The following is a 13,103-nucleotide window of genomic DNA, read 5'->3' on the forward strand; positions in this document are numbered from 1 at the left end:
TGGCCATCGATCTGGATCAATCCCAGAGTTCGAGGGCCACATTTTAGGTACTCCATCTTCTTGGTGTTCAGGTGCATTCCACTTTCTTCCAGCCAGTCCTTCTACTCCTGCAACTGCTCTTGGAGGGGCAGGTGGTCTGGGTCAGCAAATGCAACATCGTCAGCGTAAAGGAAGCTCCAGTGTATTCGTGATTGTAGGTCGGCCGTTGCTGTGTCCATGCAGAGGATGAACAGCAGGGGTGACAGGGCTGAACCTTGGTGGACGCCGATGGTGATGCTAAACGGTGACGAGGTACCTGCAGGGCATATGACTTTGCTGGTGACATTTTGGTAGAGTAGCTGCATCCATTGCACTTATTCTTCTGGGATGCTATGTGACCTAAGTGCTTTCCAGATAAGGATGTGTGGGACGTGGTCGAAAGCTTTCTCCAGGTCCAAGAATGCCACATGCGCCATCCCGTTCATCTCCCTGTGCTTTTCCATAAGCAGTCGAGCAGCATGAATGGCATCCGTGGTGCTGGAGCCCTTGACAAATCCACACTGGTTTGGGGTAAGCTCAACGATATCACGAAGGCATTTATTCAGGATTCGCTCAAAGATTTTCATTGCATGACAGAGTAGTCGAATCGACGCAGAGTTGGTGCACTGGCTGACATTCTCCTTGCCTTTCCAGATCGGCATGGTGGTGCTGGTTGTCCAGGCCTGGGAAGGCTTGTTCTCGGCTGCAATACGATTAAGGAGATCAGCTAGGAACGCATCTTCCATATTTTGGCTGGGATGTCATCTGGTCCGGTTGCCTTTACATTCTTCATCTTCTTCAGTGCCTTCCGCACACAGGTACTGGGCAGGGAATGGGCGGGGGGACTTTGGATCGGCGGGTGTGGGAATTCCTGATTGGAGATGCCAGCAAGCATCTAAGATAATTTGAGATTTCCAGTTACAGATGGACAAAATGGTGATGGCCAACCAACCGGACATTTGTTAGCTAGAATCAAAATCAGTGACTTTTTGCCTGCCCAACAAATACTTTTAAGTATTAGAAGGCTCAGACAAATAAATTAAAGAGCCTTTAAAATTAGGAGAGAGTGGGGTGAGTTGTGCCAGTTTTTACTTACAGTGAGGCCATGACAGTAATGCTTCCAACTAAAACATGTACTTATATTTCAGGATGTTTCAGGATGTTGTGCATCCCTGGGAACAATCACTGTGGATCCAAAACAAAGTGGCCTTGTGGCACACCTTGCCCCCAGTGCGGGGTAAGTTATAAAAGCAAGTTGCGCCACATGAGCACATCCAAAGTCAATTTTATTAAACAAGGCCTAGCGCCACACGGCCACATGTTCAGAACAAAATGAAATTCAAATGAAGACGAAATGAACTGCAATTGTCTTCACAGATCTGGCCTACTTCATAACATCCCACTCTTTGATGCTACCCACTACCACCAAGTTTTTGTGATGTGGGTAGTGTTTTTATACACTAGGGATGACTCCATCATCATCTTCTTTGAAAGTGAAGCTGGGCTTTCCATTCACAGACCTATTACTACTTGACCTTAAAAACTTGCACCACTGTTGGAACCATCAACCATCTCAACCAATCCAGCGTAGTCGTAGGATTTGGCTTTGTTGCAATGAGGCTCTCTTCCTTGCAGGATGAGTAAAATGGTTGACTCTTCAAAAATGTGCAGTCACATGACCAATTTCCTCTATGGCTTTGCAGAAACAAGACCACTTTCCCCTACACTTAAATACAGTAAAGTATTTTTAATTTGTAACTTCCCACTTCTGGTGCAGTTCCCACATAATCTCCTAAATAATTAACTAAATTCAATGAAAATGGAAATTACTTGCAGCCTTTAAAATGAGGTCTGCAGTGCTTTGAGAACTCATGTCAAAAATAACATGCTAGTCCTACGAGCAAACTTTTTTTCTTTTAAAAAAAGTGGAGTCCTTGACGTCTCACAATAATAAAACCAGGGTAGAGCCAGCTCATTCCTCATTAGAGCCACTTGGTGGCAGTGTTGCTTCACAAACATGTAGCCATTGTTCTTCAGATTGTGTCAGCTTGGCTCTAACAGACCTGCTGATAAAACCTTAAAGCGTTGGTCGGTGTGTTAGGAAATACAAAGGTCTAAATCTAAAATTAGATAGCTAATCATACAAGTAACACGCAGGCTGTGGTTGCACATGTTAGCATAGATAAACACACTTTGCGTAACTTTAACATTTTAATTGTTGGTTGCCTTGGCTCTGCTACTAAGACCTATGAAATGACCCCATTTTAACTAAGCTGAAGAAAGTACAGCAAACAATTTGAAATAAACATTTTATTAGTGACAGTGAATATCTGGCATTGGTAAAATACACATAGTACTGCATGAAAAATAATAAACATAAAAATGTCTTTGCTTAAACAATAAAGTTTGCTTAGTTTTTGCGTTCCAGAGTGGCTAAGGTGATCCTTACAACAAGCTCTGTGATTTTAGCTGCGAAATCTTCTGAATTCTTGGATTTTCTAGAGAGTCTTAAGGAGATGCTTAAAGACAACGCAAGCTGACTAGAGTGCTACTCAAATCACATCCAAATAACCTGAAATCATTCACTCATTGACCAAAAATTATGCTTCACACACCAAGAATAAAGTCAGCTAAAGTCAGCTAGTCAGCTAAATCTTGCTAATCTTGTTATAGCTTTAGGTAAAAAGCTGCTACATAACAGTACCCTGTGCATCACATAACACTCAAAGGTGTACAAAACACATAGCAATCATCTAATGTTAAACAAGTCTTACATTTATGCTTTGTGAACACAGAGACGTGTAAAATAAAAGGTTATTAGTTCAGTTATCAGTAATGTTTGTTATGAGCTGCCATCGCTTGAGCTCAAACACCAGAGCTCAAAAAGAGGACACTACCAGAGTAAACATCAGTAGTTAAGCGTGGTTTTGTGTATTAGTAATAGCAGCCATTCCTATGTGACACATGCAAAACGTGCATCGCAGAAAGAGTGCTGAAGACAGCAGAGGGCACTGGAGCTTGTGCAGCTTTGTACACTTACACTGAAAGGCGAGACCAGCTTTAATTCACAGTTTAAACAAAGGATCAAAGGAAATCCATAATAATTCAGACATAACTCATAACTGCTGCATATCTGGACCATGGCAGTGAAAAAATGAAATTCAAAAGTGTGATTATATAATTTAAGGGAGTTTGTTGCAGCTGAGACTGAGTGTTTTTCCTCCTAAATCTCCTGCTGACTGTCAGTGTGCTCCACAGGTGCCACTCTAATGATGGCACCTGGGGGTGCTGATGTATACTGAGTATACGTCAAAGTACTTGTACTTTTTCTTTAAGTATGTATTTGTAACTTTCCAAAGCATGAAATTTAAACAATAATGTGGCCCTAATGCAACAACTGTTAAAGGGCAGACTGCCTCCTACATCTGTGCAACACTGAGACTAGAAAGGCCAACAGTTAACGTCTGAATCTTATGGCCGTTTCAACAAATTAATCTTAAGTCAAAAACAGGCGAAGCTATGAAATCAGGTTTTGCACGTTCCAATTCGATCGTTTTCTGCTTATTCAAATACGGATCTTCCTCCATTGCAGGGACGAACGGATGTCTTTATGAACCGAGCTGCAGGTGAAAGTAAGCACTGTATGTTCTTGGCGGTGACAGAATTTGAACATCACATTTATTCATGCTAGGCACTATCATGATTGAGACTTTTTTGGAGATCTGGAGATTTTACCTGTATGATTATTGGTGACTGTGCCTCACACTTTAATGAAGAGAATCTGAATGTGTGCGGTCCAACTGGGCCGTGCACATTCAGATCGTGGAACCATGCAACCCTACGGGCTGAAATATTTTTAAGGACAAAGGTATTCAAGCTTTTTTGTGTGATTGCAAAGTGACAGTAAGGTGACGCATCCAGTCTTTGAAGGAAAACAACAAAGCCTCTAACTCTCACGTTCTGGCTGGTGAGAAAGAAATGTTGAGGATGTCCATGTGACAGAACATGAGCTTTCTTCTCTCCTTCATGTGCACGTACACAAAAACACAGACATATGCACTCTTGGCTTTGAAATTGCTCGTACAATGCTAAAAATCTGTACAATATTTAAATACTGTATTTACAGAAATAAATACACTGTTGTTTGCCTCAACTGGCCTGCTGCACCTTATACGTGCAATCAAAGAGGTCGAGTGGGCGGGGTCATTCTTTCCACAGCTGATAATCAGAAGCAAAAACTAATAAAGGCCACAGTTAAGCAGATTGATGGTTGTTCTTTCTTTAGGATTGAGCTTGCAGCACATTTCACATTACTGGAATCAGATATAACACTGGATTACATCAAAGGGCCAAGCTGGTGCATTTGCATGATTCAGCCTAATGGTAAAGTGGCTATATACTTTATAAATATACTACTATAAATGTAGTTGCAATAGAATCACCACACCTTCAGCCTTTACACGGGTTCCCTTCGTCTGTGTAGTACTGGGTCTAAAGGCTTGATCATGAAACCAAAGCATGAAGAGGACAGCATGTTTTTCCTGGTAGAAGAAGCTTTCCACTCCAGCGGTGGACAAAGGCTAATAAAAGTTGAAAAAATCAGCAACCTCGGTTGAGTAAAAACCCATATTTCTACAGATGGTACAGTGACTACCATGAGTGCACCAAACCCTACATGAGGCTGTAAACATAAAGTATGTTGCTACAGGCGAAGCACAAATATGATCTCTTATGTATGTAAGTATTAAATGTCTATGCAGGATGTAAAACACGTGTTTCATAGATTGTAATAATGAAATCTATGAATGAATGAGCCTGACAGTGAGAGTCCGCCCATGCTGGAAGCTGAATTCAATCTAAAAATATGAACTACTCTCACATCTCCCATTAATGGAAAAAAGAGCAAAATGACTCAAATTAATATTTTTGCGTGCATTCTCAACGCATTAAGAATGATATAGTGTATATTTGTAACTTTAGTTTTGGTAAATGTTAGCGAGTCAGCGTGGTTTCACTTGTAGCGGCTACCCAAAGATGTCACAGCGTTAACACTTTGCATCAATCCTCCATAGCTGAACATTTTTACATAGTAATGCTAGTTATTTTTAAGCTAGCAATCTCACAAATGGAAGATGACTGCAAGTCGTCCATTTGGCAGACTGGCCATGTATAAGGAAAACTGTGTGTTTTGCCCTCGAGGGAACCATTCAAAGGGCTGAATATTGCAGAACTACTAACATGACACGAGTTTATATAGAAGAACATTAAGATATTTTTGTGTAGCTCTTCTGAGGATGTTTACTGACCCTTTCATAGTCTCAGAACAGAACAACAACAAACAAAGATGAATTCACCGTATGTGTTCCTCTCTGTGCCAGAGGCAGTAGATCTGCATAACATAGATTAAAGTATGGAGAAGCTTCTGTCAGGAGCTTTTAAGCCTCATCACTGGGTTCAGGGGTTTCCTTGGAGGGAATGACCACTAGAATGCTGCTTATCCACGAAACCTGACAGATGTGGTGAAGTGACGAACCTAAAACATACTAAGCTCTCATTAGTGCCTCTCTTACCTCGATGATACGCGGATTCTAAAGCTGAATGTCTGAGTTTAAGTTAAGTTTGCACACATCATCACTTTAGTGCTTAAATGAAGAGCGACTGAACCTTCCCGGTACACGCCCCTACAGGTGTGTGTTTGTATGTATGTGTAAGCTGTTAGCGTCCGTCTCCACAGCTCCGGACTGGAGCACGACTTCTCTTTTGATACTTAATGGCTTAGGAAATCAATGCTAGCTTTGACAGTGCGTCCGGTAGACACGTCCACTGCCATGGCTCGGATCTCCGTGTCGCCGAACTGCATGAGCGTCTGGATCTCTCGGCGTGCCGCTGTACTTTCTGTTCCGCTCACGTCTAAGCGCAGTGTCCCACACTTCCTGACACTGGGCTCGCTGATGAAGCTCGCATTCTCCTTCTCAGAGCAGTAAACATGGATGACAATAACCTGCTGGGAAGGTTTAGCCGGCGTGTAGCTCCGCTTGACCATCTCGCCAAGCGCCACAGACTGGTCCGCAGCTATGAAGGTGTCGAAGACGTCCGTGCACCAGCGCGTTCCATCTTTAACTAGCAGCTTCTCCGGTGGGTGCTTCCCCTCCACAAAACGATTGAGGACACCAACCCCGTATGTGAGTGGCGAGCGGCGGACTTTAATCACACTGGGGTCCAGGCCAAACAGAACAGCGCCTTTCAGGATGGTTAGGCCAACGTCATGGGGAATGATAATGCGGCTGCGGCCCTGAAGCATGTTCTGGACAGCTTGCTGCAGCAAGGGAGACTCGGCAAAACCTCCCACTAAAAACAGGAACTTGATGTCACTGACTTCTGGCTTCTCGAAGAGCTCAGCTGCAGGAGAAACACAGAAATGCCTTTTATTCATACCCAGTGAGTGCACTGATACACAGCTGTTTATATCTTCCTTTCACTGATAAACAGCTGAATTTGAATTTTATGACCACCACCAGTCTCTGAGCCTGGTTCTGAAGGACGCCTTATTCTCCTCCCACTGTTGCTCATGTGATTGTTGGGCTTTTCTGTGTATTGCACGGGGTTAACCTTTCAATATAAAGCACCTCAAGGCAACTGTTGTGATTTGGCGTTATGTAAATGAATCGAATTGAACCTGTCACCAAAATAACATGGTTTATGAGGCTTGGCCTTGCTGTTCTACAGATCCTCATCATCTGGCCATAGCAGGTTTCCTCTTGTAAAAGTCTTCATGCTTTCCCATTTCTAGAGAATCCTTCCAATCAGATAATCGATGTTATTATCTCTCAGTGTTTTCGCTCATCAGTGCGATTCATACACACGATGATGGCAGGAAGTTGTCACGCAAGGCTGAAAAAACAGGACTTACTCATTTTAAATTGGTTCTAACACGGGAGCAAGAATACAATTACCCATTTTGGTGTTTAAACTTCATTAAGGTTTGTGGATTTCCTTTGATGTCTTTCTTGAGACAACGTATGGATATTAGGCAGATTGTTTATTAGATTCCTCACTTTGGGGCTTAATGAACGGACAGAGAGCAGGTCTCTCCCACGTTAGCTTCTCTTCTTTGGCGTCCTGTTAAATCCAGAATTGAATTCAAACTCGTTCTCCTCACATACAAGTGCATGTGCCGCAGGTTTCTTCCTGTTTAAAGGAAGTTTTTCCTTCCCACTGATGCCAAATGCTTGCTCATGGAGGATTGTCTAACTGCTGGGTTTCTCTCCACTACTGTAACATATTTACAATTTGAGGCAGCTGTTGATGTGAGTTAGCACTTTATACATTAAACTGAATTAAATTCAGTTGTAGCACTGTCTTTGCAGTGTTTTCAAATGCGTTACAAATGTCACAGAAAAACAGGGGTTTTATTTTATTTATGTTATGCTATAATAAATTGCTATAATCACTATCTGTATTGAAGCAGGCCCATCCATCCTTAAGAAATGTGACCTACTTTCATGTGGTTGAGCAAACTGTGGATTATCTAGGCCAGGCAACGCCAGGCCTCGAGTGCCGGTGTCCTGCAGGTTTTAGATCTCACCCTGGGTCAACACACCTGAATCAAATGATTAGTTCATTACCAGGCCTCTGGAGAACTTCAAGACATGTTGAGGAGATAATTTAGCCATTTGAATCAGCTGTGTTTGATCAAGGACACATCTAAAACCTGCAGGACACCGGCACTCGAGGCCTGGAGTTGCCCACCCCTGATCTAGGCTGTCTGGAGTTAGGGAGTGACCAACCCTGTCAGTTTGAAACTGAGCAACAACAACACATTGAACAGAATGTTACTGATCCCAGTGAAGATTTTTGACACTCATTGTTCAATACTTATACGATCTTTTGTTACTTGAGAGTAGTGGCACAGTGACTAAAGGTTGTCTTAAAAGTTGCATTGCAGTTTTAATGTATTATTATTAGCAATACAACTACTATTATTTACTTTGCAACTTGCTTGACTCTAAGGTGAGCGATATGTGTTTATGCAGGTGTTATAATGTAGCTTACTGAGATGTTGGATGATGTGGTCTATGGTGGGCTTAAAGAGGGAGTTCATAGCATCTGGATTCATCCGCAGCATCCCCTGAGATGACCACTTCACAAAGTCCACACTGGAAAGAGAGGAGAACATCTGTTACATACACTGTATTCATTTCAGTTCACAGGCAGATCATTAGTTAGTTACAATAAATTATCAAATCAAAACATCACTGAACTGTCAAATTTCACAAAATGGCAAAGACTCATATTTATAAATGACAGCACAAAATGTAACTAATGATACAACTGAACTGTTGTTCACTTTATTCTCATCCAGATACAACATGTTTGTTACAAATGGGACTAAAAATGCAAGAGTTTAACTGTTTATTAATGCAAGTCAGAGATAGAAATCAAAAAAAGACTTTTGCTTCAGGTGATGGTCCAGAAAATGAAAGCATCTCTTAGGCTCTTAACATGTTAGCACAGCCTACAGACAGCCACTAGCTACAGCAGTATGAAAAAGTAATTGCCCCCTAAACCTAATAAGTGATTAGGCCACCCTGACAGCAACAACTGGAACCAAGCGTTTCTGCTAACTGGCTGTTACAGTGCTGTGGAGGGTTGTCGAGGTCGCCTTGTCAAGGTCATGTCACAGCATCTCCATCAGATTCAGGTCAGGACTTTGACTAGGCCACTCCAAAGTCTTCATCTTGTTTTCCTTGAAACATTCAGAGGTGGACCCGCTGGTGTGTTGCGGATCATCGTCCTGCTGCAGAACCCAAGTGTGCTTCAGCTTGAGGTCTTGATGGCTGGACAGTCTCCTTGAGGGTGTTTTGGTAGACGGCAGAATTTATGGTTCCATTTACCACAGCAAGTCTTTGGGTCCTGAGGCAGCAGGACGGCCCCAGAGCATCACACTACCACCACCTTATTTTACTGCTGGCAACATGTTGCTTTTCCCAAAAGTCTTGGGACTCATCAAGATGATTCAAGATCAAGAAACTGAGAGGGGTCTTTATGTTCCTGTTGCTCGGCAGTGGTTTGGAACTCATTTTTTGCCCAGTGTCTTTCTTATGGTGGAGTCATGAACTCTGACCTTAACTGAGGCAAGTAAGCCCTGTGGTTCTTTGGATGTTGTTTTGGGGTTCAGTGACCTCTTGCAAGAGTTGTTGTTGTGCTCTTGGGGTCATTTTGGTTGGCCAGCCACTCCAGGGAAAGTTCACCACTGTTCCGTGTTTTCGTCATTTGTGGATAATATCTGTCATTTTTGGTTCGCTGGAGTTCTACAGCTTTAGAATGGCTTTATAACATTTTGCAGACAGAGATTTCAGTTACTTTGTTTCTCATTTGTCCCTGAGTTTCCTTGGATTGCGTCATGGTGTCTGGCTTTTGAGGATCTTTTGGTCTACTCCACTTTGTCAGGCAGGTCCTATTTAAGTGGTTTATTGAGAACAGGTGTGGCAGAAATCAGGCCTGGCGGTTGCTAGAGTAATTCAACTGAATAAAGGGGACAAACACTTTTCACACTTTTAAAATTTCATCTTAGTCAAGATGTTGACAAGCTAAAAAAAACTAATATGTGCCTAATCTGTCTTGATGGATGCTCAATCATCCAGGTCAGTAAATCCCAAAAGGCAGCTCATCTGGACTTAGCGTTTAGAATGGTACTGAGGAACTGGCCTCCCAGCCCATTGTTCATCAGTGGGCTAGGAGATGTCCCCTGATGTCCTGTTCATAAGGTTGGAAACCTGCAGTCAGCTGAGACTGAAGAAGCCCCCTGATGATAATGAAACGTTTCTGAAAACGTCCAGATGAACAGAATCAACCTTTTGGATCATGTACAGAATCAAATGTGATCAAGAAATATTGCAACATGAAATCACAGAGTCAATATAATTCAGATTAAATCTGTATCAAAAGCAAACGAGCGCATCTTTTTGGTGTCAGGATTATAGAGACGCTCATGTCAGTCCAGGATTGGGTTTTCTGTTTACACTCACTTGCTTTTGCGCAGAGCATGTTCCACACTGTGGCCCCTGAACTTCTTGTAGTAGTCAATGAAGGAGAAGGGCAGGTTAATATTGAGAGGATTGGTTCTGTCAGGGGCTGCAGCTCTCTTTCGAGACTCAAATGCAATCATCAGATCCACCCACGCAGCTGGCCTCTTTATCTTAAATTGGTCAATGAAATCTTGGCCAAAGATCTTACACAGCAGCTTCTCAAATTCATAGTCAATCCCAATGGACCCATAGGGGCCACCTGAGAAAACAGACAGCTGTGAGTCACATGAACACGGTCTGATGCTTTAGCAAAGTGTTACGCTACACGTGCTGTACCCGAAGCCTTGTAGAGCTCTTTCAGATGTCCTTCTGGAAGACGGATCTGATGGACAGTCAGGTCAACTGTTCCTCCACCACAGTCCACCACCACATATCGGTCACCTGTGCAGAGAAGTGAGCAGGTGAGAAGCGTGGCATGAGACAAAGTGCATGCACTGTGTTGTTTACAGGAACATGACTTTGTCTGGCACTCCTGCTTCTGGAGTGAGGCCACAGAGAGCACTGCTGACCTGATCCTTGTAAACTCAGTTCTAAGGCAGTGTAGAAGGAAGCAAACCACTCAGGACAGGTGGAGCTAACAGGTTTAATAGCCTCTATTAACCCTGTAAGACCCATCACAAAATAGCCAGAAAATTCAGATTTTTTAGAACTGAGATGTTTATGAACCCTTATAACAAAATCCACAAAATGTGTTTATTGCTTTATCATGTTGTGTTTGATAGATTTTTATTATGTGTATGTTTTGTATTGCATTTGATACATTGAGTGTTTTTGACAACTGTTTGATAACAACGATGTTAATTTTAGACAAAAAAAGAGTTTTGTCCATAACATTTTGAAATGATGGCAAATATTGATCATGTTGATGCAGGTCTCAGAAACTCATGTATCAAATATGATACAAAAAGTTTATATGTATCCATGTTGAAAGCAATAATTATAGTCTTTGTATTAAAGTCAGTCTTCAATTTTTAGTTAGAACTTTTAAAGATGAAGGGTGTGTAACAGCACAGCCACTCGGCTGTGACATGGGAACAGCACAGAAACCACAGCTCCCGTGGTTATTAAAGCTCGCTAGCAGGACGGCGTTTAGCAGACTGATACTGTCAGCTGCAGGTAAGCATTTGTCCAGTGTTCAAGAGCAGAGATGCTAATGAGCTATCAAGCCTGTAAAGCAGGGTTTCCAGTGGTTTGTGCTGTGATTGGTTGTTTGCTAACCAGTCAAATGGTTTATGTGTTAATTTAGCAGAGCTGCACATGTGCCGCTGATGGGTATCCCGAATAAGCCTTAAAACCTCTTCAGCTGGGCTCTTTTCCCACCTAAAAGGAAAGGTTTGTAAAATAAATGAGCTCAGTTTAAAGTGGCTCTAAAACCACATGTGTGTGTTGAAGGAACAGAAACTAATTTTATAGGGAGGCTGTAATATCCTGTCAGGTGACTGTTTATTCTGATATGACCAACAACATAACAACCAACCACAGCAATGCGTCCCTCTGGCTGATCCAGCCTTTCCCAGTTAGTGCAATCAAATGAACTTATTTAGCAAACTGCATCAGTGTTATTTGGCTCCATGCTGGACACACATCCCCGCTGTGGTTGTGTCAGAAGGGTAAGAAACTGCCAAATCAAATGTGTGGCCCTACCTTCTGCCAAGCCAGCAGCTGAACGATGCTTAAACTATGTCGGTGTTTCTGAACACTTGAGTTTTTTTATTTCTTTATACGTTTGGTGCCAATTCTCTAAATATTAGGTTTATGATGCTGGTTTCTTAATCGGCATCATAATCTCTTAATCTATGACAGGATGACAGTACATGAAAGAGCCAAAGGAGGCAGCCTAAAGTAAAAGAGAACAGATGAGTAAAAGAAGAGAGAGACTCTACCTTCTTCCAGCTCCGACCAAAGCTCCCCTATGACATTTTCCACCAAAAACGTGCGACTCTGCCGGTTGCGCCGTACATGCTCCTTAGCTGCTTGTTAACAGAAAGAGAGTGTTCTGGTGAGTCTGACCAAGGCAGGAAGCGTTGCTATGAGAAGTTGTGGGGCTCATATACAGTGGAGTGTGAGACAAGCAGCAGCCTGAGATTAATCCATACTATGAGCAGGATCTCTATAGAGATCTTTTCAGGAACAGTTTCATTAAAATGCTTATTAAATGGGTCATTTGGTTGGCATACATACATACAGTCACTACAGAACATGATATACAACGTCATGCACAGAATCTAAGTGGAAAATGGATCTATTCAGTCTTATTTATATAGATGCGAATCACAACAGTCACCTCAGGACACTTTAGCTTGTAAGTTAACGACCCTACAAGAATACAGAGAAAACCCAAACAATTGGACAACGCTCCACGAGCAAGCAGTTTGGCGACAGTGGGAAGGCAAAACTCCCTTTTCGTCTGCAGATTAACTCTGTTTATGTATTTTCCATTATCACCACAGACGGTCTGCAGCGTGTTGGTGATGTCACCAACCCTGAACTACAGGTGCTGCATACCAGTGATTGTTGCATAATGGGGAGGTTAGGTCTTATCAACCAATCAGCATTTGCAGTCGCAAACTTGATCCACTGCCAGCGACATGCAGTTGGGATCTGAAGTCCCACAGATGTGTCCATCCACATGTTTGGTTTGGAATGAGCCGGAAAGACGATAAAAGAATAAAGCATGAAAATGCAGATTTTTAACTCTCGCTTACACTCCAGCTTTTTGTATGTTATAACCAATAGCAGCACAAGTAAGAGTGGCAAACCAGCAGTAACACATACTTTGTGCACTGCCTCCAAATGACAACAGAAGACGGGCCCTGGAGCAGGGCGGCCACCCGAGCGCTCTCTCTGCTCGACCACACATTTAGCTTTAGCAAACCGACTGCAGGGTCCTTTACAGGGGCCCTCTTCTGTGTTGTGTCATCTACTTAGCTTAGACCATTCAGCTTCCCTGATGTATAATTCATGGCGATCATCCAGGCACGTCACCGTGCATACTAT

General features: G+C 42.6%; 1 protein-coding gene across 5 annotated transcripts in view; it reads right to left on the bottom strand.

The window, feature by feature from the left end:
* Nucleotides 1-2,313: 2,313 nt before the first annotated feature.
* Nucleotides 2,314-13,103, bottom strand: part of hspa12a (heat shock protein 12A) — a 75,143-nt gene continuing 64,353 nt past the window's right edge. For 2 of the 5 annotated variants that reach the window (XM_024804792.2, XM_024804788.2), the window contains exons 8-12: nt 11,990-12,079; nt 10,383-10,487; nt 10,047-10,305; nt 8,071-8,174; nt 2,314-6,417 (exon numbers count right to left, since the gene is read on the bottom strand). In XM_024804792.2, coding sequence (XP_024660560.2) covers nt 5,786-6,417; nt 8,071-8,174; nt 10,047-10,305; nt 10,383-10,487; nt 11,990-12,079 — 1,190 coding nt within the window. In that variant the 3' untranslated portion in view covers nt 2,314-5,785. The remainder of the gene's footprint in view (nt 6,418-8,070; nt 8,175-10,046; nt 10,306-10,382; nt 10,488-11,989; nt 12,080-13,103) is intronic. The other 3 variants (XM_024804790.2, XM_024804789.2, XM_024804791.2) reach the window with 2 other exon arrangements.

The sequence above is a fragment of the Maylandia zebra genome, linkage group LG13 (assembly GCF_041146795.1).
Source record: "Maylandia zebra isolate NMK-2024a linkage group LG13, Mzebra_GT3a, whole genome shotgun sequence".
Classification (NCBI taxonomy): domain Eukaryota; kingdom Metazoa; phylum Chordata; class Actinopteri; order Cichliformes; family Cichlidae; genus Maylandia; species Maylandia zebra.